The 27,763-nt window shown below is 38.3% G+C and overlaps 2 protein-coding genes and 1 pseudogene across 2 annotated transcripts in view; all 3 read right to left on the bottom strand.

Moving 5' to 3' along the window:
* Positions 1-7,902: 7,902 nt before the first annotated feature.
* Positions 7,903-9,706, bottom strand: CCER1 (coiled-coil glutamate rich protein 1). The gene has a single exon (XM_032286534.1). The coding sequence runs from the start codon at positions 9,250-9,252 to the stop codon at positions 8,068-8,070; it is 1,185 nt and encodes a 394-aa protein (XP_032142425.1). The 5' UTR covers positions 9,253-9,706; the 3' UTR covers positions 7,903-8,067.
* LOC116554861 lies at positions 9,275-16,323 on the bottom strand (annotated as a pseudogene).
* A 6,402-nt stretch (positions 16,324-22,725) lies between these two features.
* The window catches only part of EPYC (epiphycan), a 38,753-nt gene continuing 33,715 nt past the window's right edge, over positions 22,726-27,763 (bottom strand). Inside the window, exon 7 of the mRNA XM_032297467.1 lies at positions 22,726-23,367. Within this exon, the coding sequence (XP_032153358.1) occupies positions 23,197-23,367 (171 nt within the window). The 3' untranslated portion in view covers positions 22,726-23,196. The remainder of the gene's footprint in view (positions 23,368-27,763) is intronic.

Below are 27,763 nucleotides of genomic sequence, written 5' to 3' on the forward strand. Positions count from 1 at the left end.
ACGTATTATTCTTTTTTCAAAAAAGATGAACATTGATTTTGGAAAAATCCACGGGGTGTTACCAGGGGAACATGTAGAGCCACTTAGTCTTGATCTCAGCTTGCCATCCTATATCATAATCTCCCAGCTCAAGGAAATTCTGCAATCCATAAAAATTAATAAAAAATAAAAACTGTAATTATATATGGCAGCATTACAAGTCTGTTTTTTGTAGTACTATTTAATGATCAATGTCATATAAAATGTCTAGTCTAATAGAAATTTTTGTGAGAAATGGTAAATGAACACCAATTAAGAGTCTTAAATTACTAGGACTAAAAGTGACATGCTAATAATCTAAATATATTCATAGGAGAGGATACGCAAATAATGCATGATAACAGAACTATCAATCATTATAAAAATTTCAGATGCCATATGAATCCATCAGAAGATGGTAATATTAATAGCTAAAATAACAGCTAAAAATGCCAGTTAATGTCAAATCTAAATTTTTAAAGAGAAATATGGATTTCTAGTCTTAGGTGTTAAAAATTTACTCAAAATAACCTTCCCAGAATAATAAAATATCACCAATAGAATTTGAAAGAAATCAAAAAGTAAATGAACATGCAGTAACCATTAAAATTTTATTACAACTCTTGGTACTGTCTACTATGCTTCACTAAATATTACATTGCATTTATTTATTGAAATCACAGTATTGAATTTAGGCAGCACAGTCTTAATAGCAGACTAGAAATATAGTGTCCAGCTCATGAGAAGAGTGAATGAAGAGTGAATGAAAGTATGTGATTGGTGTCTTAAGTTTAGAATGACCATTCTAAAAACAACACCCAAAAAAGAAAAAGAAAAATATTTAGAATGAAGCAAGCAGCCTAGGAAGATGATAAGTCAAAATTTATGTAACACAAACAATGGTATAAAGAAGTAGGGGAGCATCTCCAAAAGATAGTCCAAATCCAAATACGGCCAAGTCCTTTTTGTGTTTGAAATATAATATCTTTGTTTATTTTCCTATAGTGCAAAACTAGGACCAATTGGTGAAATTATGGTCAAAAGCAAAAGCCTTCCTTTTTTTTTTTTTTTTTACTAGGTAAGCATTTTGCTCTTCATCTCTGCTCACCTCAACCTCCATCTTCTGGGCTCAAGCCATCCTTCTTATTGCTGGAAATAGGACCACGTATTTTATATAGCAAAAAAAAAAAACAACAACAACAAAAAAAAACAAACAGTTCTGCATGTGATCGTCATATAGAAAACATTCAGATATTTTCTGTATAAAAAGATAGGAGGGATAAATGATTTGAGCAGATGACCTTTCAACATACAAACTCTACGAGCTTTTTATTTAAGACTATTGTTTGTATGTTAAATTTTACAATAATTTTACAATAATTTAGATAATCTAGATACTCTAGTAGTTGGAAACCAGAGTTAGAAATACATGCATGGTCTGTGTGCTAGAAATCAGTTTATCATAATAAGGTAGACCCACTAGGGCACTGTAACATCTGCAGCAGAGAAATGACCCTACCAACTTGTCAAAAGTCACTAGCAGCTCACAGTTTCAAGGCATTAGGCCCTAGAGTTCATGGTCACAGAGAATATTTTAGCTCTATTTTGTAGTATCCAATAACTGCCCATCATTCAAGGAGGGCAATTGTCAGTCACTCCTCTTGGGAATCCTTCTTAATATAGGATTTTTCTCTTAGAGAAACTATGCTATGTACCTCTATTTATACAAGTATTTGTATGTAACCGGATTTTCTAAAATGGTTGGCATCTAAAAGTTAAATTCTGTACTTGTTATACCCATCTTGACTGAATTTATTTTGAAATGAATGTGTGCTTGATTTGAGGCAATGCCAGAGAAGTATTTAAATGTAGTTTGTTCCAGGAATACATTTGTCTCAAACACTCCCTCCCTGCCTCCCACCCCGCCCCTTGTAGTAGAACTACTATTCATATTACCATGCAGCAATAGATAGGTAGAGCAGTATATTCTTCTGTGTCTTGATCCTCCAAATAACTCTCTTTTAATTCCTCCTGGCTATTAATAATTAAAAAAAAAAAAAAAACAACACTTATACTCTAGGATGACTGATTCCAGCCCAGTGGTCCAGCAAGGGTGAATCAACCTTGCATAACACACCCTTGACATTCGTGTGTGCTAGCATAAGAATTATAATTGAAATAAGGATTTTAGCATCTCTTCTCTAGATGCCTACCCTCCTTGGAGTCAGGTCAAATTTATTAAAGGAAGTTTTGTTTCTAGACAAGTTGTTTGAAATAAAACGACAGTATGTTGAAGTAACACAGTGTGTCTACAGCTTTTAAGTAAAATAGGGAACTTGGGTCCTGAAATAATTTCCTTTCAGTTTCAGTTATTTTATCCATAAAATGGGGAAAAAAAAGCATTAGTTCATAGAGTAGTTATATGTTTAAATGTGATAATGTATGTTAACCGCCTTGTATGTACTCAAATGTGTTTTGAAATCTGAGGTTTACATTGTGATAGTTTAAATGTTCTGTATAAGTGACTTACAACAGGCATTAAACATTGTTTGGTGTTTTCATATATCTGTATCTGTATCTTGATCTACAATAAGCTTAACTTTAAGTGTAGCATAAAACAGAACCTTCGATAAAGAGGTAACATGAGGAATGATATCCAGTTATCTTACACAGGTATAAAATTACCTATACATTCTTATGAATATTTTTCTAAAGTAAAATTTGGATTTTACTTTAATTATATATGAGAAGCAACAAAACAACATTTATAACAATTTATCCCACTCAGGCAACTTTTTTCCCACCAAATGTGTATATCTGTATACATTATGCATAAAATATTCATGTGTTAGATTGTCATGATATCACTTACATAAACTATTAAGCCACTACAAACAGATTTTTTTTTCAAGTATTACAGTTGCTTTCATTTTGATTTTGAAAAGATACATTCAGCTATCCATTGCTTCTATGGAAAAGGATGAGTAATTCTTAACACCAACCATTACAGCATTAATTCAACCATAAAAGGATACATCATGGACCTGGGGCAAGGGCAGGGGCAGAGGGGCGATAAAGGACAGAGAATATTATCTTGGGAAAGAGTGCAGCTCTAGAGATTTAACTGGTTCTTAGCTAGGCTGCATAATGGTGTCTGCAGCTCAAAGGTAAAGTATCTGATTATAGTTATACTAGCGGAAATAGGACAGACTTAATGAATCATTTTGTTATTTTGAGAGATTTTACTTTTATAGTTGCTCCATCACTAACAAGAAATTTCTAGACACCACGTAATATGTCTATTGCCTCATTTGTGTATTTACTGAATACTTATTATAACTAAAAAGTATTGATTGCCATTGTTCAGAGTGCTTGGTAACTATTATCTCACTTAGTCTTTATAATCTCATTTCATTCGTGAGGTAGGTACTATAGATGAGATGTCAAAATTTCAGTAACAATCCTGAGGTCATACAAGCAGAATATGATAGTTTTTAATGCATAAACCATATATTTAATCATTAGATTCCCATGAGCCTTCTGCGGTGGGTCTAACACCTAAACCACAGAGGCTCTGTGTCTTTAACATACACGCCTATCACTTAGAGACTTTGTTAGAAAGCATATTCTAATTTAGCAAGTCTGGGGAAGCCTGGGCTTTCTTCAACATTTCTAATAAGCTCTCAGGTGGTGTCAGTGCTGCTGGTTCATGGGCCATACTTCAAATGTCAAGGCAGTAGACGGTGTGAAGCGTCCATTTACATACTGTTTTGCCAGAAGCCAAAACTACATTTCAAGGACAAGTTGGTTCATACTTAGTCCTGTGGTATTAATAACAACTGAAATATCTGATATGTCAGCCCAATAGAATTGCTATGAGATTTTCTGGGACTTGCTAATAAATTTAGACTGATCTAATGTTCAGAATTTATGTGAGATAACTTTATAAAATGTAGTTTAATGGGTAAGGGTCAACAGTGTTTTGCAGTTAAAATACAATTCTGCTTAGATATTGGGTATTTTATCTTCACAATATGCTGAAGTAATCAAGTATAATCACTAACATTGAGGAAACAGAAACCCAAGTCAAATGGCTACCAGCACAGGGCACTTAGGCAGCAGAACAACACACATCCAGGCCTCCCCACACCACATCCTAACCCTTTCCTTCTCTTCCATCAGCCGACCTTGATATTGGACTCTATTCCACTAATTTACTAAAACTAAATAAAGAAAAACACTAGTACTGAAACAGCCAAGACAGCCACATTCTGGTTTTGATTTTAATATCAAAGGCCAAAGTGATTTGACAGCATTGAGTAATTTTCCATTGTTTTACATTAACATAAACCTGATTGAATACAAAACATGGCTGCATGTATCATTCTGTTATCCTGCTAAAAACAAAATAAAATTAAAAAAAAATTTTTTTAGTCTTATCGATTCCCTTAAAACCCATGGTCACTTATAGGAGAAGTATCAGTTATTTTCTAGATCTGTAGGTTCGGTGTTAACTGGCAGGAGATTGGTCATTTCGCCTTTTCCATTTATTTTACTGGAATTAAAGATGTTAGAAATACTATCTTCCTCATATATGGATGTGCTAAAATTTTATAAAATTATGCTCAGAGTTCAAAGTTGATCTCTAGATGTCAAGTGTATTTATCATCTGTAGAGGGCTAATCTTTTCACATAAAATAAAATTCCTCTAAGTTACTGTGTAGACAAAGTAATGAAGACAAATCAAGAAATGCTGTCAGTCTCTAGAAGATGAAAATGCCAGAATCTCTACTTGAGAAAACAAAACAAAAAAACAAAACAAAAACCTCAAAATAGACAGCAAAGATACTTATCAAGTTTAGGACCTCTAATCATGTTTATGATTTATAATGTTATTTTTCTGACAATTGACAAAATAGCTCCATTCTTCAAAGAAATGACTTTATTGGTTATGTCAACCATAAAAGGACACATCATGGACCTGGGGCAAGGGCAGGGGCAGAGGGGTGATAAAGGACAGGGAATATTATCTTGGGAAAGAGTGCAGCTCTTTCCTCATCCTCACTATGTTCAACCAATAAAGTTTGAAATGATTTTTTTTTTGAGACAGAGTCTCGCTCTGTTGCCAGGCTGGAGTACAGTGGCGCGATCTCAGCTCACTGCAACCTCCGACTCCCCGGTTCAAGCTATTCTCCTGCCTCAGCCTCCTGAGTAGCGGGGATTACAGGTATACACCGCCATGCCCAGCTAATTCTTGTATTTTTGGTAGAGACAGGGTTTCACCATGTTGGCCAGGCTGGTCTCCATATAACCTCGTGATCCACCCGCCTCGGCCTCACGAAGTGCTGGGATTGTGGTGAAATGATTTTAATAATAACGAGCTTATTTTGGAAAATTGTCTTTTCTTTTCAAGTGTACACGTACCTCTAAAAGTAAAGACTGGGTTATTGAGAGCCATACTAACACTGTAAAGGCTATGGGATCATCAAGTTTTACTGAATACATGGTGCAAGAGGCTCTCCCTGGGAGTTGAGAACTATGGTGCTCCAATCATGCTGAGCAGGAAACCCTAGGATCCCCCGCGTTACATGATAGTGGGTAGTTAGGATGGTGGGTGTTCTGGGATGAGCAATCCCTTCAACCCCTAACATGGCTTAATTATTCCACATTAGCCATCAGGATTATTAAAGCAAGCATCAAAATATCTGGCTAATTAAAAAAAAAGTTCAGATAGGGAATAATTGATGACTAATAGTTTTCTCCTCACATTAATTTTTGCTGGTATCTATTTCAGAAGATATGGATGGCATAAAAGTGAATAGGTGATATGGGTTCTGCACACTTCTCTCACTTTCATTGGCTGTTGCTTCCAGTCTCTCTGGTCTGTCCAGACACTCAGTTCCTCAAAGGCACCAAGCTCCTCCCAGCTTTTGGCCTTTAGACTTACGGGTCTCTCTGCCCACAATAAACATCCTCAGCCTTACTCATGGGCATTCCAGTGCTCTATGTTTCTTTAGTGGTACCTTTCCCTCAGAACACTTGCAATGAGCCATCCATCTAACTCATTTAATGTCTGACTTTTCTGCTAAACAATAACAATGTCAGAGAGTGTTTTTGCTTATTCACTATAGTATTCTTATCACCGTTCACAGTGCTTGGCCTCCAGTAGTTCAATATTTGTTGAACAATGGTTCATGAGCAAGAATGTAGACTACTGAGGCATTGCCCATGTTTACATCTCTTGAAGTAATGAGTGAATAACACCTTGTGCATATGGAGACAATTAATATGTAGTGAATCCTTAAAAGTAAAATATTTTGGAGGAAGAAATAGAGAAATATCTGGATGGGATTGTGAAGACATCTAATCTAAAATGAAAAAAGGCTTCTCCAGTAAGAACACACTTAAGTTTGACTTTTCGTATTTATGGGCTGTGACTTGCAAGGATTTACTATTTAGCTTTAGGAGGTGGATTCTTGATTTCCCTCTACATACACCTATTAGAACAGTAAAACACAGAGATGGCTAATTTTAGTTTTAGAGGTCATTAAGAAATTCCATCTTGTAGAAAGTAATTATTTCTTAGAGTTTTGGTTATTCACCACTGCAATTTGGAATGTTTGGTGTAATTTTAAAATTATTACATTTTTTCCACCTCTCTTCTATTCATCCTTTTGGCCACTGAAGCATTGCTGCATAGATTTGTGATATTTAAATAATGAGAAATGAGAGGCAAGTTACTTTCATTCAATACTTTTTAAAATTATTTAATAGCTTAAGCTTATCACCTTGAAAACTGCAATATATCAGTAACAATCAACACTCAGGTAAGACATCACCACACATTCTTCTCTTCAACAAATAAATGCTAAGTTGTGGTTCAAAGTCAAATGATGTAATTTCTGAGATAGCAGATTCAAATTCATCATTTAAGGATATCCTGGAAATATGCTATGGATGGAACTTTTATTAACTGTCCAGGAAGAAACATATTATTACTTCCTAAAAATGTTTGAACAAAAGCCGTTACTTTGAATGATGTATTCTCCATAGGTAATTGCTATTTAGATATCAGAAACCAGCTCACACAGACTCACACTTACACGTCTTTGTTTTACTCCTTTATAAGGAAGACAAGTTGAAAAACAAAATAAGATAATCCATCCCCAAAAAGTCAATAATGTTTTTCTTTTAAAAAATCCATTCTGCAAAACTATCTTTATGGCTGCTCAGAACTTATGACAAAGACTATATCCAATAACCAGGCTTCAAAACCTAAGCTATGTTCCATTGTTTGCAGTTACCTTGGATTTTAACTAGATGTGCAAGTTGACTTCTGACCATGGGGAATCCTCTCCATGAATGGATTATGGATTGTTGAGGCCATGGCAGATAACCAGTTCCACAGAAGCAACTTCTTGTTCTTCTGAGGAAGATCCATAGCACTGTGGAACAAGGAATATAAATGAGCGATGCCACAAGAGACTGCAAATGGGATTAAGAAAATATGACCCTCAAAAATGAACTCTGAAGGTGGAAAAATCTATTAGGAAAAACATTGTTGAAAAAAGGCAGGGATTTAAAATGGCTTCAGTTTTGTTAAGAGCACTGGTTAAGAGCCTTAGAATGTCCTTCTTAAGCATGTAACAAACTATCTCTTGATTCCAAGATCAGTAAGTGGCTAAGTTGTATAAATTTGTTGCAAAAACAAAGCATTTTTTTCAGCATTACCAGATTTAAAAAACAACTCAATTTTCTAGAGGGGAAGGCATCAAATGAAAATATTCAAATGTATGTAATAAAATATTTGACCTTTAATCAGTTTCAGTAAAATTATATTTGAAAGCTCCCCCACCACCACCCATAGTCATACACAACCACGTCAAATTTTAAACATTTTATAATGGCCAAAGAAGGTGTTTACATAGATCTGTTTATTAATGGAACTCACTTTTTAATCAGTTTTTAATAAATTGCTAATCCAGTTTAGCCTCAAATCAGTTCCATCCTTTTCCTCAATCCCTTTTCTGATGTCTAACAGTTAAAGTCCTATGCCAGGAACAGGGATTCCTGTGGTACGTTGGGAATTATCTGCTCTGGGTTTAAAAAAGTACAGTTTATAAAGTTCTCTCTCGTTTCTTCAGCCCCTATGAAGATTGATAAAGGCATTTCCAGAGGCAAGTGAAATTCTTCCCCTCCCTGCTTGTTCTCCTCCAGGCCCTCCTCTTCCTCTTCCAGCTCCTCCTCTTCCTCCTCCTCCCCCTCCTCCACATATTCAGCCTCTTCGACCTCTTCCTCCTCCTCATCTTCGACCTCTTCTTCCTCATCTTCGACCTCTCCTTCCTCCTCCTCGCTCTCCTCCTTTGCATCACACATCTCCTGGTCATACTCATCATCATTTTTCTCCTCCTCCTCCTCTTCCTTCACCAGCATAGGGGCAGGAGACTGGTTTTCCTCTGGGGTAGGACTGAATGATAGGGGATTCTGCACAAGGTCATACAAAGTTTCCTGCAGCGCCCAGCTTTCCTCGCTGCCGCCAGGGGGCGCGCCGTTTCCGGAGGATCCGGCCGGCGAGGCCTCGCCTCCCACCAGCGCCTGCGGCGCCCTCATGGCCTTCTGCTGGCGCTCCAGCTCCTCCTGCTGCCTCATGTCCTCGTAGATCTGGTCCATGATGAACTGGGTGGTGTTGCGCGGCGCTCGCATGCCAGGCACTCGCCACTCGTACGGGCTGGCCGGCCGCAGCAGCGGGCTCAGATCCGCAGGCGGGCTCCGCGAGGAGGAGCGGCGAGGGTGGTGGCGCGGGCCGCGGCCTCTGCGGCCCCTGCGGCCCCAGCGCTTCTTCCTGCCTGGGGGCCTCGCCCAGCCAGGGTTCCAGGATCCGCTCCAGCAGGAGCAGCAGCAAAAGCAGAGCGGGTGCAGGCCGTACACAGGAATCACTTGCACCCGGCCGGGGGGTCTCGGGAATCCCGGAGGGGGTGGGCGCCAGGGCCCTCCCCAGCACCCCCAGTTAGAGCACACGGGTGGTTGGAACCAAAACCCCGGGCCGTGCTGTTGCTTTGGCTGTTTCCTTGGGGGCCCATACTCGGTCTTGGGGCTATAGTGGTGCCATCTATTGTACACGGGAGCGCCCCGGCGCCTTCGGTGGCAGGACGACCAGGAGCGCAGGGAGGCCGAGGGTGCCCCGCCACCGCCCAGGTTCAGAGGGTCTTCTCTCATGTTGAGGGTCTCCGTCATGGTTCAGGGAGCTCTGAGAGGTCTAGATGGTAGCGACCCAGAAGCTGTCGTCAAGTTTGGCCAAACAGGACGGTCGGAAGAGCGTCGTCTGGTCACCCTGTCTCTTCACGCAGCGCCACGTGTCTGCCCCTGGGATCACGTTTTCCTCTCCAGGAGGCCGCTGTCTTCCTGGTTTGCTCGCTCTTCGGTCGTAATCTCTTGTCCTTCGCACCCGGGTTGTCTCGCCCAGGTATGCTGGGTGAGACTGGGGCTGGGTAAGGATGGTGGGGGAGGAAGGTGTTGGCAGGTGACACGCAGTAAGACACACTCCTGGGTCCCCCCACACCCGGCTCGGCTGAGGCGCGGGCGGGGGCCGGGGAGGCAGGGTTTGCGCGGTTACCTTGCTGCTCCCTCTCAACCCAGGTGCTTCACTGTCGCCGTCCTGGCGGGACTGGTGTGGCGCAGGCCGCGGCAGCCTTTAAATACCCGCTGTGGCCTCCCGCGTCCCTACCGCGTTCTTGGTCACCCAGGGCAACAGCCAATTGGGGTCGAAATCGTCCTCCCCGTGCGCAAGACCGGGTTCTGGCCAGAACCAGGCTCCAGGTGAACATTCGCAGGGGGCTTGTGACGCAGTGTTTGAGGGAGGCGAAGGGGGGTCCAGGCTGAGTTTGGGCTGCTCAATCAAGCAAGGCTGGAGAGAGTTTAGCGGAACTCGTGTATCGCCTTCAGTCAGGAGTTTAGAAGATGGGCCTTCAGCTGAGCCGGGTGGGGACGGGAGAACTTGAGTATTGGAAACCCCACATTCTACATCTTTGGATGGCCTAAGGGATAAAGGAAAATTACTGAAGAAAGAAAACTTGGCCCAACCTCTTACCTTCTGGCGGGTGCCAACTCTTCTTACTCCTGGGAATCAGGATTCATAATACGTAAAACAAGACCACAAACATTTTTATTACATGTGCTCACTGACAAATAATCCTGTCATCTACCCTGAGAGATAGGCGTATCTTAGCACCTGTCACAGATGAGGGAACTGAGGCATTACTTTCCTCGTGGTTGTGGGGCTAATAAATTTCTGGGCTACTATTTAAGCCTAAACCTGTTTGACCCCAAAGTTAGGTTCTTAATGACATTACTATATGCTCTACCAAACCACCAGTAGGACTCTTGTGATAACTAAATGGCATACGTTCTGGAAGGTACTTTGCTATTTGTAATATACCATACATATGCACTTCAATTAAACAAATATTATTACCAGGATGAATACCACAGGTTTGTCCTTGGGAATAGAATATTCCCATTGTCTTTCCTTTTGTCCCTTCACTGACCATACAGCATATACAAGGGAAGCCTTTAAAGCATTGTGGTTAAGCATGTGGATTTTAATTTAAATAAATGTGATTCAACTTCAACTCACCAATTACTAATCTCCTTAAGCCCTGGTTTCCTTACCCATACCACAGTTATACAGGAACATTTTTTCATACTGTTGTGTAAAGAATTAAATGCATATAGCAGGTTCCTCTAATAATGTTTTACCCAAAGTCATTTCCTTATAACGTTGCTGAGGCAAAACAACAACAAAACCACATTTTTTAATATGTCTTTCCACTTAAAAGTAGCAGTTTCCAGGAACCTGTGATGCTAAGTGAGGACTTACTATAATTCCTTAAAGCACTTAGTGCAGGTACCCTGTAGGTACTCAGTAACTGTTAACTATCACCTTTATATTTAAATACTTTGTGACTTATAAAGGAGGTGATATAGTACATGTAAAGACACTTGTGCTTAATGCAAAAATAGGTATCCCCCTCCCCTCCCCTGGCTTGTTTCCTTGTCCTGTGTGAAACGTCAAGGAAAGTGCTACCGTACTTGAACCTAGAGAAAACCGTCTCAGGGTATATCCCTTTATTATTTTCTGTGCTGAGTGGAATTACACAAAATGGAACACTGCCCGCTGGGAACTTCAGTCTCTATAAGACTCCATTAAATGCCAGAAAAGCAAAATGTATGAAAGTCCTGAAGCTAGCAAAGGTCATTTATGCATTCCTGGCTGAAAATTGAGAACTTTATAGGGGGTCTTGGATCAGGACTCCAACGTTTGCCCTGGGACCTGTAGAATCCACAGGCTTCATTTAATTTCATTTGCTCTGTGGTTTGCTGAGGACAAGCCTGCTTGACTCAAAGTACAGAATGCTGACATGTTTAGCCTACAGTATCCCTTTCTAGATATGGACTCACCTGTGGCAGTTATTCTGACCCTGCTTTACTTCATCAAAATGGAATGGTGAGAGCCCAGATTTACTTTTCTAAGGACATGTGTGTCATGCAAAAATGGGTTTAAATTGAGAGAATTATAGATGGACCATGTTGCTGTAGTGGAATTCCAGTCAGTTTCTTTTTGTTTTAAAAGAAGTGGTTAACTCATTTTACAGGTGATTAAGGACATCAGTTTTTGATCAGTTGATGTGACCTCTATACGACTATTCTTGGCATTATATACTTTTTACATGGTGAGAATGTTTACTCTCCATGTTAGAAAAACATTGACACATTATTGACTTGCCCAAATTTTCTTAAGAGAAGCAGCAATTTATTATTTTGATTATGATTTTAGTTTTACTGAGATTAGAAATATAATACAAGTTTTGAATGTACTGGTAAATTGTCTAAGAAAATTTACCACCAAAGCATGTTAAATAAAAAGTCAGACATTGAATTAATTTTTAATGACACATTTTTATAGTTTTTCTTTTTTTTTAGTGACAAATGATTGCATATATACATATGTGGTAACGTGATCTTTTCATACATGTATACTTTGTGGAATTATCAAATTAGGCTAATTAGTATATTACTTCAAATATTTGTTATTTAATTGTGGTGAGAATTAAAATCCTCTCATAGCTATTTTGAAATGCACAATACATTAGTGTTCATTGTAGTCACCTTGATGTGCAGTAGAACACCAAAACTTATTCCTTCTCTCTACTTGTAACTTTGTACCTGTTGACAAATGTAAGGACACATTTTTAATTTACCCATATTCTTTCAATACCATGAAATGAAATATTCTGATTCAATATTGAAATATAACAATTCATCCTCTTGTTGAATATTGTATTAGCTTTCTGTTGCTACATAACAAATGATCACAACCTTGATTACTTAAAACAATAAGCTTTTATTATCTCAAGTTTTTCAGGAGTCAGGGGTCCAGGAATTGCTTAGCGGTCTCTGTCTAGGAGCTCAGCTGGCTATGATATGGTTTGGCTGTGTCCCCACCCAAATCTCATCTTGAATTGTTGCGCCCATAATTCCAACATGTTGTGGGAGGGACTCGGTGAGAGAGAATTAAATCATGTGGGCAGTTTTCCCATACTGTTCTTGTGGTAGTGAGTAAGTCTTTAATCTGATGGTTTTATAAGAGTACCTTGCCTTTTTTAAAAAAAAAAAAAACTTTATTTTTTTTCTCAAAATGTTATAAATGTTATTTCTCCTGAGTATCTATAGTACAGAGAGCTTTATACATTTATCTAGTAATGAATAGAATCTAGTTTAACACTGATCTATTTTTACTAACAGTTCCTTAATTTTCAATTGGTGTTTATCCTTTTATTCCACGACCTTAGCTCTTTTTCTAGGCTTCTGCCACCACAAAATGTTACTTGTAAAACTAGATCCCAGCAATTCCATAATCTAAGATGACCTGTACTTCGCCTCTGCTTTCTCCCCTAATGCAGAGTCAGTGAGGGCAGCATTAGTAAGCCTGGTTCAGGGGAAGGTAACAGACCTTCAGAGAAAGGGTCCCAGGTCCACAACCAAGGCAAGTGAACTTGTCAGACAGATGAAGCCTCTAACTAGAAGAAAGGATCAGTGCATTCATGGATGTACCACCATCCAGAAATCTCCCAGTGGCTTCCATACAAAAACTGACATTTCCAAAGATGGGAAGAACAGGTCTAGGAGGCAGAAAAGTGTCTTCCAGCAAAGTCTTCTATAGCCCAAAGAGTGAGTGGGCTTTGGTAGCAAAAGCTTTGAAGGCTTCATCCTGGGTGAATCTGACAAGGGCTGGGACCGGGCTGGGGCCAGGCTGGACCTGCAGCACCTCCTCAGTTCCACCTCCTCTTTCCTGGCCCCGCCTCAGTGCATGCTGCCTCAGTTTGCCATCTCAGCAGAGAAGCCCCCATTACCGGGGCTGGGCATGCCCAGGGCAGGTGTGGGGCCTGTAGCGGGGTGGCAACAAGTGGTGGGTGTCCCTGTAGTGGAGGCTCAGCACACAGCTTCTCAAATGAGAACACGTGGGAAGCTGCTGCCTTCTTTTCCCTTTTGGTCTTCTTGGGGCCACCCTTCAGCTTCTGCTTTTCTTTATCTTCCCTGTTTTGAGGCCAGGAGGGAGCCAGTATCCTGGCCACTTCTTCTTGAGAGCTAGTCCCCTCCTCTTCATTAGAAGAGAGCCCACCTCCTGCATCTGCGTGGGGAGCTGGTGCCTCACTCTTGAGTCCGCAGCAACGCTTCAGCCTCTCCCTGATGAGCAGACCTTTGGCCAGCAGCTTCCAGTTCCCTAGAGCCCACTTCTCTCTTTTCTCCTTTTGCTTCTTTTCAATGATCATCTGCTCATTTTCCCAGGCGGACAGGAGCACATCCTTCAATTCCGCGCAGACGATGTATCTGCCAGTCATGGGATGGGAGTGGCCACCATGGAAATCAAAGCCAGTGATGACCTGGGCACAGCTGATGTCCAGCTTGCGGGCCACATGTTGTAGATGGGGCAGGTCCTCCAGCTGGACACAGCCAACAGTCATCATGGTGGGCAGGAAGAGGTACACATTCCCTGACTTGTTCTGGGCACCTGAACAAGTGGGCGGGAGCCCACGGCCACGAGAGGCTGATACTCCTCTGTCTGCCAGTAGCCAAACAGGCCCAGGTCATTTTGTTCCTCCAGCTGGTGCTCAGCAAGTCGGGCTTTCCAGGCATAGTTGGAATAGCCTTTCAACATTTTGTAGGACACTTCTCCATGCCTCACCACTCTTGCTTTCTTCAGCCATGTGTCCCTGGAGTGAAGAGTGTGCACACAATCCCTGGAGTGGGATTTTTCATGACAATACCCACTTTTTCACGACAATACCCAAGGATGGCAGCTGTCTCTGGAGAGATGGCCTCATATTTTAGGGGATGCTGCTTCAAGGCATACAGTGAGTGGTTCTTATATAAGCCAATGGCAGTGGGTAAAGACTGGTCCATGTATTTTGCCTGAAATTCCAAGTCTTTCTTCCCCTGTCTATAAATAGGCTCTGATATGGTCTTAAGGTCTTGCCGCATCACTCAGCAACAGCCCAATACTTGCAGGTCACTGTCATCCAGGCTGGGATGTACCTCTGTGTGACATCTCTGACCTAGCAGTCACTGTCCATGCCTACCACATAGGTCATAGGCTTGGTGGCATACCTGTAACAGGTCAGAGGCTGGACCACCGCGTTGTGCACACAGTCCACACGTATCCACCTTTCCTCCTGTTCACGGCCTCTAGCCGCTGATCTACACCAGCCGGGATCCTTCTTTCTGCCTTCTGATCTACACCAGCCGGGATCCTTCTTTCTGCCTTCTCACCATCGCTGGACATTTTCTTTCCTCTTTTACTGCTCTAAGAGCTTGAGGATGCCGCTGGAAAGCTTGGTTCCTTATGATGGCTCCCATGCTGGGTGCTGGAGGCACTCTTGGTTCCAGCCTTTGTCCTCTGAAGAGCAGGGGCCTTCCTCTGCTTTGGAGGGCTGGGCTTAGAATCTTCATCAGAGGGAGCAAAGTTTTCTACAGTGAAGAGCTCAAAATCAGAGCCATTGCCAGCCTCATCACTCCCACTATCCTCTTTATAAAACACCCTGGAGGCCACTTGCCACTCTTGGCCATGTGGATGTCACATGGTTGCTTCCTCTTGCTTGTCCCTCATGCCCTCATCTTCCTCGCTGGAGGAGGGCTTGCTCTGTTTCCTTCTGCCTCCCTGTTCCTCTTCCCTTTGGCACTTGGTTTGCAGGTGCCCTTAGCAAAGGTTTCCTCTTGTTTGGTTTATTTGCTGGTCTTTGGCTTGGTGTGATTTTCTAGAACTTAGCTGGAAGTTTCTGAGGAGCCTCCAGGATCCACAGTCAATCTCTCCTTGGAAGGTTTCTTTCCTTTTGCTGCTGCTGACTTCAGAGGAATTGACTGTAGAGACATTACCATCCAGGTCAGAAGCACAGAGCCTGGAGAATCAGTAAGAATATATGGACTGATTCCTCATCATCTCCAGCAGAGTAAATAGGAAATTTTCTTTCCAACGTAGTCTACAGGTTATCTTGTTCACTGTCTGAATGAAAGCTCTGCATTAACTGTAAATGTTCCAGTGAACCACTTCACCAGATTAGAGAGGTAGTAGGTGTCCACATCTCGAGGAGGCACTCTGATAAAGCAGGCTGGAATGATGGAGAGGCCTATAGTATGCAGATCTGGCTGCCTGCAGATGTTATTTCAATAGAAGCCATTTGCTAGCAGGCAGGACATAACTTGTGTGTGTCCTCATGGACCTCTTTATTGAAACATCTCATCGTCCTCTGAAGGTGTGTCTCAAACTCCATTTTTATCTTTTCACTTCTTTCTCTTGCCTTTGCCTGCTCTGGCATTTCAGTCTTTATCTCCATTGGCTTCACAGGAAGGAGAGATTGAGAGAGGGCTGTGCTTTCTCTCATGTCACCCAGCACAGGCTCACTAAGTTCTTCAACCTCTTCCCACTCACCTTCACTTTCTTCCTCTTCTTCATTGCTGTCTTCATTCATGGTAGCCCCTCTCTTCGGATGGTGTGCCTTCTTGAGGTCACTTGGAAAGTCCCTGAAGTCATCTGCATCGCTGAGGACTTCATTCTTTATAACCTTGAGGTTTTCAGATTTAACAGTCGCCTTGGCCACTTTCGTTTTTGCTGGACCATCTGCTGAACCCCCAGGATCACTGTAGCCTCTCTTCCTCTTTCCTTGTGAAACTTTGGAGAGAAGGCTCTTCTTTGGGGGTATCTCGTCTTCAAAGGCATCCTCCTTCTCCATCTCACACCTGGCCTTGCTCTTGCCCTTGAACTACTTGCTTGGTTTGTGTCCCTGCTGCCCTTGTCAGCTGTGCATTTCCGAGCCCTGTTATTTGCTGGGGTAAAATCCACTTCGTGAGTGACGTGATGCACTGGCCATTGTACGCTGGAGTGCAGGATCTGCCCCAAGGATGAAACCTTTCACTTTTGGTTCACACTCACTCTTGCCTGTTGCCATGTAAGACATGACTTTGCTTCTCCTTTACCTTCTGCCATGAGTGTGAGGCCTCCCCAGCCAAGTGGAACTGTGAGTCCATTACATCTCTTTTTCTTTATAAATTATGCAGTTTTGGGTATGTCTTTATTAGCAGCATGAGAACAGACTGATACAGGGTGTAATTAAGGTGTTGAATGATTTGGGTTCTCATTGATGGGCTCAATTCAGAAAAATTCACTCCTAAGATCATTTGTATCGTTGGCAGAATTCATTTCCTTGTGGCTCTAAGACTGAGGGCTCTGCCCTTTAGATGTCTGTTGCCCGGAGGCCACCTTTAGGACTTGAGGCCACCTACTAGTCCTAGGGGCCAAGGGCGGTTCCTAAACACTGTCCACAGTTCTTGCTGTGGGCTTCCTCAGTGGGGCTGCTCACATCATCAAACTGGCAAAGAGAATCTCTCTGTAGTTTATCCTATCAAGATGGAAAGTTACAAATATAAATACAGACATATACCTGTATGTGCGTGTGAAAGTGTGTGTCTGTTTATCATAATTCTGGCCTTGACATTCTGGCCTTGACATAATTCTGGACTTTCCATCACCTTTGCCATAGTCTGTGGGTTAGAAGCAAGGCCCAGGTCCCGTGGACACACAGTGTGGAAGGGCTGGGGGAGTGGATATGACACAAAGGTGTGAAGACCAGGAGACCAGGAGGCAGACAATCTTACCATCTGTTTCCCACATATATGAAGTAAATTGAGTCCCATATGTCATTCATACTCGCTTGTTACTGCTTTGTTTGGAAGACTTTAATGACACTGTTGGCCTTTTTGAAATTGTCGTTAAGTGCCGTAGGATGGCGCAGGCTCTGCTATGTTTTATGTTATGCAGAGCATTATGTTTTTAAGTTGAAAACATATTGCAATTTTGGTGTTGTTTTTTGTGCATTTGTGTGACTTGAATCTTAGAGTTCTAACACTTGATGGCAGTAGTAGCTCATTCAAAATACAGTAAGCAATTGTTCCTGTACAAAAGAAACTGAGAAGTAAACATCTCGTTTTTGTTTTATCATGAAGTTTTAAACGATTCCAGGTTGCAGTATTAATTACCTTTTATTCTTGTGCGTAAAATTGGTTGTTTTTTTCATACTTTAGCATTTTTCATTTTGGCTTCGAAAAAGCAAACCTCTGCCTATTAAACTGGTAAATAAAATTCTTCAGAGAGAAGTTGGATATGCCCGATCTGCTCAAATAAATTAATCAAATATTTTTAATATTTATCTATGTCACTAATACAGTGCTATGTGATACAAAAATAAATAGAACGCATATTATATTGTCAGACTTGCCTTTTCCCACTGCAGACGTTCACCCAACGTTTTAAAACCAAAGGGTCATCGCCATCTTGTGGTCACAGAGGCTAAGTACAAAGTATTAAGCCTTGCTAGCTTTTCAAAGGTGTGATAAAGAGATTCAAAGTAATGTATTGCTTTCTCTTAATAATTTGGGAAGTTGTGGGGTTAGTTGGCAGATTTTTTGAGGTGTGTTGTGCATCAGGGGATACGACCGTGGTTTTTTATCAATTTATGAATCCTCGAGTCATTTTAAGCAAATTTTGAAGAGGAAGTTAACGTTGTGATGACAATGTTTCTATAGATTTAGAGAAATGAGAAATGCCAGTTTTATAAATAATAGTACCATGTGTAGGTATTTGTTTCCACCTTTTGAAATTATTATTGATCCTATAGCAATTCAAGATTTTCAGAGCATTAACACAACATATTGTGGTTATGGCATCTGAAAAACATGGGTACTCATAAATGTTTACATAGGAATTGTTAGTCTGGTCATGTTTGCTTATAAGTAGTTTTAAAGTATAATGTATGATGGGGCAATAGGATGCAGTGCTCATTTTTTTCTTGGCAAATAACCTGTAATATTTAGAGAAAAATAAACATATATAGCAATTGAATATGAAAAATAATTTGATGCTTAAAAATATATATTGTGTTTTAATCAGAAGTCAGTTTTAAATTTAGAGTTTTCAAATGAGAATTTGAGGCATTTGAAATGGCCACTTAAATATGATACAGTTAGCAGGATCGCTAAAATATTATCACATTTTAAGAGTTATAGTAGGCACTTCATCCTTCTAGAGTTAATGTCAAATTACATGAGAAATTACAGAGAAAATTTGTGAGTAGGCAGTCATAATGCCTGTGAGAATGTTGGCTAGCACCATAACATTTGTATAATAATGCCCTTTTTATCCCAGTATTTTATTTTATTTATTTCAGTTTATTTCTTGCTACAGTCTCTTCTTCCCCAAGATTCTGTAATAATTGTATGCTGAGTAGGCTGTGAGAACAGAAAGTTATTTTATGCCATTTATGTGGGGGTGGGGGGGAGTCTGTTGTCGTCAATAATGTTCTTGTAGGCAGGACCTCATTAAGACTTCCATGGACCCCTTTCTTCATAAAACATTAATTAAATTATATTTTATGGCTTGTTGCTACAGAAAAGAATATAATCCAGGTTTGACTGATTATTGTACATATATTGCTATTACCATGTTCTCTTTATTTTAAAAGAAACTAAATATTTTTATAGGTTCTTAAGCTCTTGCAAGCTGTGGGCACTGTGCCTACTGTACCTAATGAATAAGTCAGTACTGTCCACTGGGAGTCTTCTCTCACCCTGAAGGCACTAAGGATCTCAGTCTGTCTTTTTGCTGATTTTCCAGAGGCCAGATACCTGGAGGACTACTCTGGCCTCAGAAATGTTCCCTCCATGGTGCTTGAAATAAGGCACTTGATCAGTGGGAAGTCAGTGTTGCATACAAAAAGATGATGCTGATCTTTGCACCTCTGTCCAGTTGGTGGTACTTTAGGTGCAACAATGGAGTGGAATGGCACAGGATTTAGAAGTTGGTTGTTGATCCAGGCCAAGTTATTTAAGCTCTCTTCTCTGATTTGTTACTTAGAACTGTGATTATCTCCAGCTCCTAGGATATTGTGAATTAATACATGCCGAACACTTTAGTAGATGCCTGGCACATAAAGTTTGTATCCAGTAATAGGTTGCTATTATAACAATGTGTGTATTCATGAATTAACTTTTAAATAACATTTATTATGCTTCAAAGTTAAACGCTAGGCCTAAAAATGATTTTCTGACACTGTCCTCTGAAGTATGCTCTCTTATGGCTTCTTCTATTTTATAGCAGTGATGTTGTGTAGCTCTCATTTCTATTTTAATAAGAGCTATGCAAAGTTGTCCTGTGGCTGTATGGACATTCTAGGAGCTATAAGTTTGTCCACTGACAGTGTAAATCATTTAACCTCATTAAAATGCATAAACGATAAGACGTAGCAAATGACTTTTCTTTCTCCTATATTACTTTTATTTATATTACCCACAAATGAAAGCAAAGGTGACATTAGAAGATAATTTTGGCTAAAAATATGTCTACATGTTTAAAGTAACTGAATTTTTCGAAGAATCATTGAAATTCTTTTTCTTAAACTATAACAAGTGAATAAAAACCAAATCATCCACTTGGCTACCTCATTGGCATAGCAGAACTTGAAATGTCAGTGACTTGTGTATTTCTTTGTTCACGTAGAGACATGATCAAAGGATAACTATTCCATCCCAGAGATATAATAGTAAAAAGCTTTCATTAAATGTTACTAATATTTCCTTATTATTCCCACTGCTATCGTCACTATTTTTTATGTGTTTCTGGCAGTATTTAAGAGTAGAGAAAGAAGGTCATTATCGATGGTGAATCACCATTTGCTTATACTACTAGGATTTGGAGATTGTGTTAGTTAGAATTTTAGATAGGTCTCTGAGATTCCTGCCTTCTTGTTATTCAAACATTCTTCTAGGTACTGTTAAAAACAAAAATTATAGTGCTGGGCGCAATAGCTCACCTGTAATTTCAGCACTTTGGGAAGTGGAGGCAGATGGATCACAACGTCAGGAGATGGAGACCATCCTGGCCAACATGGTAAAACCCCATCTCTACTAAAAATACAGAAATTAGCTGGGCGTGGTGTAGTCCCACACATGCACCTGTAGTCCCAGCTACTCGGGAGGCTGAGGCAGGAGAATTGCTTGAACCCGGCAGGAGGAGGTTGCAGTGAGCGGAGATCACGCCACTGCACCACTCTATCCTGATGACAGAGTGAGACTCCGTTTCAAAAAAAAAAAAAAAGCAGATGTAATTAAAGCCCCCAACCAGTTGGCCTTTTTAAGGTCATATGAAGGTTTCCTGGGTGGGTCTGCCCCTACCAAAAGAATACTTTAAAAGAGGAGAACTTTTTCTAGATAACAGAAGGTGAGGAAATCAGAGATTGAAAGTAGAAGTAGGATTTGACCTGCCATTGCTGTGTTTGAAAATGAAGGGGGCCTTGTAATGCGGAGTGTGGGTGCCGTTCCAAAGATGTGGGAGCCTCTGGCTGACAGCTAGGTACTGGGGACTTCAGTCTTACAACCACAAGGAAAAAATGCTTCCAAAAAGCCAGATAAGCCTGGAAGTAAATTATTTTTGATGTCTTTCATATAAGAGGCTAGCAAGGAACAACTGGATTTTGGTCTTTTGAACTCTTAAGCAGAAAACCTAGATGAGTCTTGTGGAACTTCTAATCTAGAACAACTATGACATAAATAGTTGTTGTTTGAGCTGCTAATTTTATGGAATTTTTTGTCAGGCCACAGTAGAAATCTAATATATGTGTACAACATAAGGATACAATTCTACTTTTAGTCCTGTGCATGGTCATATAGTTATTGCAAAGTATATCTAAAAAGTAAAAACAAAGGCTTCTAAATCAGTTTTTAATTGTCACTGGTTTGTGGCATTTGATGATTAGATGGTCATTCTATTTTAAGGTTTTTGACTTTTGGGATATACAGTTTTGATTGAATGCATGATTAATTTTTCTCCACAGATCTCAAGCAAATTAACATATCCTTTTTGTTATTAAAGACATATTAGCGTTATACTTTGAAATTGAAATAGGAAAATCTTTATGCACCTAAAGTGGAATACATTAGAGCAATGCTCTCTAGCTGTTACATTTTGAAAATTTTTGATTTAACTGTAGTTACATGTAGTGGCTTATAAGGAATCGTATGGAGCAATGGGGAAAAATTTAAATAATTTAGACAAAAATATATTTAATTGAAAGATACAGTTGAAAAATATATATAGTATTTTTCAATGCTGGAGGAAATACATTGTCAATTAATTGTCTCTTTTTTAATATATTAATTCAGAAATAGACTATGAAGTGATGAAAACGTTTGATACTAAACCATCTAAGTGAAGTTCTACAGGATCATGTACTTTCTCACACTGTTGGTTAAAGTGTAAGTGGTTATACTGTCTTTGAAGGGCAATTTAGTAATGTTTATTAAAATTTAAAATAATCTTTGACCCAGAATTCTACTTCCATGAATTTATCAATACATGTACTCTCACATGTATACAAACTTATGCATGTTCAAGCAAGGGTATTTGCAGTTTAGTGTAAATGCAAAAAATCTACATCCATGTGATGGACTGATATTTGGTTTTCAAAATCAGTAGTGCTGGATGTGCTGATATGGATTGATTATCCAGCAACAATTTTAAATTAAACAAGCAAAGTTCAGAATAGTGTGTATCTTCGGTATTAAAAATGCATATTTTATGTATAAATAAACATATACTGGTGAAATGTACATGTAACATGTGCACATACATATTTGTATAAAAAAGAAAAAATCACTTACATGCAAGTTTTTGTTTCTTGCGAAAATCTTTATGAAGGTATGCAAGAAAACATTATTTCTGGGGAGTAGACCTGGAGGTGTTACAGCTGGAAGGAAACTTACCTTTCATTGGCTATTCTTCTGTCGTCTTTCAGTTATGAAGCATGTATGTGCCTGTATTATGATGATATATTTTAGAAAGATGAACTCTCTTTAGAAAGTGTTACTTCTTCCCTCATATGATTATATCATCTTCTGTATTTTTCATTTTCTATATTTTATTTTTCTTCCAGGCACAGAAATATACTATATAAGTAATCAGTTTATCAAAGATCTAAAATGAGTTGTCAAATCTTTAAGATGATAAAAGGTTATCATTCAAAAACTGTAAGTTATGTGTATTATTGTTGGCTATGGTTATTTGCATGGTGTGATTATAATGATGAATATTTCACAAGGCCATTGTAATTTCAAACACATTTATTATTTTCTTCATGCTCTTTAATGGATTATGGGAATAAAAATGCTTTAGTGGAAGAAAAGGAAGAGAAAGGTTTAATTAAAACCATCTACATCTTGGCAAATATACCTAAAGTGTTCATTTTTAAATTTGACTTTATTATGCATTTAATTTGAAATTATTCAGGATATGAGCTCCTAAAACTTGCAAGTGACACATGATGGATAAGAAAATGTGTGAAATATTTTCTATCACTTAATTTTGCTCTTTTTGTAAACATTTTAGGTTTATTCCTAACTCATCGGGTGTTTCCTTAAGTTACATTTTCATTATATTATAACAATTTTAATTATATTTTATGTAATCATATAATATCTCAGAACACAACCTCGAAGTATCATGCTGAGTTTTGTTTTCGAAGAGAGCAGTAAGAATGGTTTAGGTATAGTAGGCATCGTAATGCTAACCATTATTTGAAATTAGACGAGGCTTCCAATAGGCAGACGAGGTAGACACATGTATGCTTGAGGAGTTTTGCTGAGATTAATAGGGTTTCCATCCAGTCGAATGTCCTCCAGTGCCTTACGAATATAAGTCACATTTTTAACATTGCAGAATGTATCTTCGTGCATCTCCAGAATGTTGTTATTCTAAAAAAGATGAAAATAAATTATGACGAGATATAACACATCCTTAGTAGTGATCGATAGTGCAGTCCACTGTGCTTCACCCTTATTTTTATTCTTTTGTTCTTTTCCTTAATCAAAATTATTTAATGTATATGCCAAGCACTTACTAAACAATGGGATGAATTAGGAAATAGATATGCTGCTACCTTTAAGAAGCTTATACTTTAGTAAGAGAAAGAAAATTCGAGGTGAAAAAGCAACTGAAAGAAAAAAAGTTATTTCCAAAGGTGAGGAGTATTGTGAAGAAAATAGGATAACGATTAAAAGTTATTTTTAGAGATAACAATTGAACTGAGAATGGAATAACAAGAAGAAAAAAGCATAAAAAAATAGAAAAGGGAAAATATTCTAGGCACAGAGAACATCAGGTTTAGAGTTCTGAGAAATTAGCATGGAATGCTCCTCCCTCAACATTCAACCTTCAACTCAATGTGGCTGAAGTGAGGGGAAGGAAGGAGGGAGCAAATATCCTGAAGGTAAGCAGGGCGCAGGACTGGTACTGTATCTCACATACCATAAAATTCACACACTTAAATGGTATAGCTCAGTGTTTTGTAGTATATTCACAGAGCTTTGCAACCATCTGTCTAATTTTAAAGCATTTTCAACACCCGCAAAAGAAAACCACACGTTCCCCATCTCTCACCCCAGCAACTGCTAATCTATTTTCTGTTTCTAAGATTTTCCTATTTGGACATTTCACCTAAGTGGAATCATATATTATTTTTTTATACTGAGTTCTTTCACTTAATATTGTGTTTTCAAAGTTCATACATGTTGTAGCATGTATTGGTACTTCATTTTTTTATTGTCCAATAGTATTTCATTGTGCTGATATACCACATTTTTGTTTATCTATTAATCAGTTAATGGAAATTTGAATTATTTCCAAATCCATATTTTGGCTCCTATGAGTCTGCTTCTGTTTACATTTATGTACAAGTTTTGTATGGACATATGCTTTCAGTTCTCTTAGGTATATTCTTAGACATTGAACATTTTGAGGAACTGTCAGACTGTTTTCCAAGGTAGGGGCACCATTTTACACTTACAGCTATAATGTATGAGGATTCCAATTTTCGCTGCATCTTAACCAATACTTCTAATTGTTTTTTTTTTTTTTTTTAATTTTAGCCAACTAAGTGAGTATGAGTTGGTATCTCACTGTGTTTTTGTTCATTGGTAGTGTATTGAAACGTAATTGATACTTTATGTTGATATCATTGCTGAACTTATTTATTAGTTCAAATACTTTAGTGGATTCCTTAGGATTTTCTATATCAAAGATTTGTAAATTAATTTGGGGACCATTTTCACCCTAATCATAAGTCTTCTGATTGATAAATATGAAATTATCATTTTTAAATTTAGATCTTAATTTCAACCATGTGTTGTAGTTTTAAGTATACAAAGCTTGTACTGCCTTCATTAAATTTATTTTAGGTAATTTTTAAACTTTGTGACTATTATAAACAGGATTGTTTTCTTATTGTTTTCAGATTGTTCATTGCTAGTGCATAGATATTATGTATACAACTGATATATGTATATTGATTTTGTAACCTGACACATTGCTGAGCTCATTTATTAGTTCAACTAGTTTTTAGTGGGATCCCTTAAGATTTTTTATATGCAAGATCATGTAATCTGAAAATAGAAAAATGACTTCATTTCCAATTTGGAAACCGTTTATTTATTTGTTGTATTTTGTGTATTTATTTTTTCCTAATATTCCTAGCTCTAACTGCCAGGCTCAATACTGAATAGAAGTGGTGAGACAAACAATTTTAGTCTTGTTTCTGTTCTTATGAAGAAAACATTCAGTTTTTCTACATTGAAGATGATGTTAACCTGAGTTATTTATAGACATTCTTTATTGAAGAAGTTACTTCTATTCCTAGTTTTATTGTTTTAGTAATATTATAATAAAACGGTGTTGGATTTTTGTCAAATGTTTTTTGACATCTATTGAAATAATCACATAGTTTTTACCCTTTATTCTATTAATATATTACATTGGTTGATTTTTAAATATTAAATTAGTCATATTTCTGCAATCCCACTTGGTTATGATAAGTAATCATTTCTATAAGTTTGTGAATTCAGTTTGTTGTGTTTTGTTGAGGATGTTTGCATCAATATTTATAAAGGATATTGACCTGTAGTTTCCTTTTCTGGTGACATATTTGTTGAGTATTGTTATTGGGTAATATTGACTTCACAGAATGGGTTAGGAAGGAAATGTTCTCTTTTTGTTGTTGTTGTTATTTGAAATACTTTGTGAAAGATTGTTCTTTTTTAAATGTTTGATAAAATTAACCAGTAAATCCATGTGGGAGTGGGTTGTCTTTTTTGGAAGACATTAAATTGCAAAGTTTATATATTTGATTATTATAGGTCTATTCAGATTATTCTTTAGTCAATTTCAATAGCTTGCATTTTTCTAGAAATGTGTCCATTTAAAATGCTATTTGTTCATTTAAAAATGTAATTTTTTGTTGGTTTACAGTTGCTCATAGTAATCCCTTATTATCCTCCTTATTTCTGTAAGGCTGGTAGTAAGGGGCCCTTGCTTATTCTTGATTTTAGTAATGTGTGACTTTTTTCCTAGGTCACTTAAACTAAAAATATGTCAATTTGTTGATCTTTTAAAGAACCAGCTTTTAGTTTTGTTTATTTTCTCTATTATTCTTCTGCTATATATTTCATTTACTTCTGCTTTCATTTTTATTATTTCTGTCTGGCTCACTTTGGGTTAGTTTCCTCTACTTTTTCTTATCTTAAGGTGGAAGGCTAAGTTATAGATTTGAGATCTTCTTTTTGAATATATGTATTTACAGCTGAAAATTTCCCTTTAAGTGCTGCTTTAGCTCCATCCCATAAATTTCAATGTTGTATTTTTGTTTTCATTTATCTGATTGTTTTCGAACTTTCTCAAGATTTATATTTTGACCCATTAGTGATGAAGACAAATTTTGTTTCAAATCCACATATTTGTAAATTTCTTAAATTTTATTTTTTCTTGATTACTAATGTAATTTCATTGGAATCGGAAAACATACTTTGTATAATTGTAATTATTTTCAATTTGTTAATACTTGTTTTGTGGCCTAGTATGTGGTCTATCCTGGGAAATGTTCCTTGTACACTTGAGCGAAATGTGTATTTTGTAGTTGATGGGTGGAGTGTTCTGTCAATGACTGTTAGACCAAATTGGTTTTCAGTGTTGTATAAGTCTTCTGTTTACTAATTGATCTTATAAATAGTTGTTCTATCCATTACTGAATGGGGGCCAGGTGCGGTGGCTCATGCCAGTAATCCCAGCACTTTGGAAGGCTGATGCAGAAGGATCACTTGAGCCCAGAAGTTCAAGACCAGCCTGGGCAACATAGTGAGACCCAGTCTGTATAAAAAATTTAAAAAGTAGCCAGGCATGGTGGTTCACACCTATACTTCTAGCTACTTGAGAGACTGAGGTAGGACAATTGCTTGAGCCCCAGTGTTGGAGGCTGTGGTAAGCTGTGATCATACTACCACACTCTAGCCTGGGTGACAGAGCAAGACACTCTCTGTAAAATAAGTTAAATTAAAAAATAAAAATAAGAAAATGGAATACTTCAGCCATTACTATTGAATTGACTATTATTCCTTTCATTTCTGATAGGTTTTGCCTCATGTATTCTGGGCCTCTGTTGTTAGATGCATATATGTTTATAATCGTGTATGTATTGACCCTAATGTATTAACCCTCGTCATTATAAAGGGAGGAATAACACATATTTGGTGCCTGTTAACTCTGCTATTTCCTTTGATATGTGATAGATATATGTTGTTAATAACTGTGACTTACATTTAAGTATTTATCATATATCAGTAACTATATTAAACACCTTATAAACATTGTTTTATTAATCCTCCCAGCCATCCTGTATAGATCACCTTTTTATCCAGATAAGGAAACAGAAACGCAGGGAGTTTCAGACAGTTTTGGGTCTAGAATTTGACTCCAGGGCATATGCTTTTATCAGAGGCTTCAGTTTTAATTGCCATACTATATGTTGGCAAACATTTTTCAAACAATAAAAAAGGGGATTGATTTATGTATTAAAAATATAGAAATGTAAGACAATGTAAGTTAAAAACAGATATATACTGGACGTTGTGAGGTGATAGTGACAGAGAAAAAGTTTTTAAAGTGGTGCACTTATTGCCTTTCAAACCTTAGAATGAGAATGTAAAACCAGTTACTTTAAATAAATTCCCTCATACTACATATGCAAACAAATTATATTTAAATATAACATCAAAGACTTCATTTCTTCATAGAATCAATATCATCCCAGATAACAGTAATATA

The sequence above is a fragment of the Sapajus apella genome, unplaced genomic scaffold (genome assembly GCF_009761245.1).
Source record: "Sapajus apella isolate SASKATOON/1434 unplaced genomic scaffold, GSC_monkey_1.0 scaffold2, whole genome shotgun sequence".
Taxonomy (NCBI): Eukaryota; Metazoa; Chordata; class Mammalia; order Primates; family Cebidae; genus Sapajus; species Sapajus apella.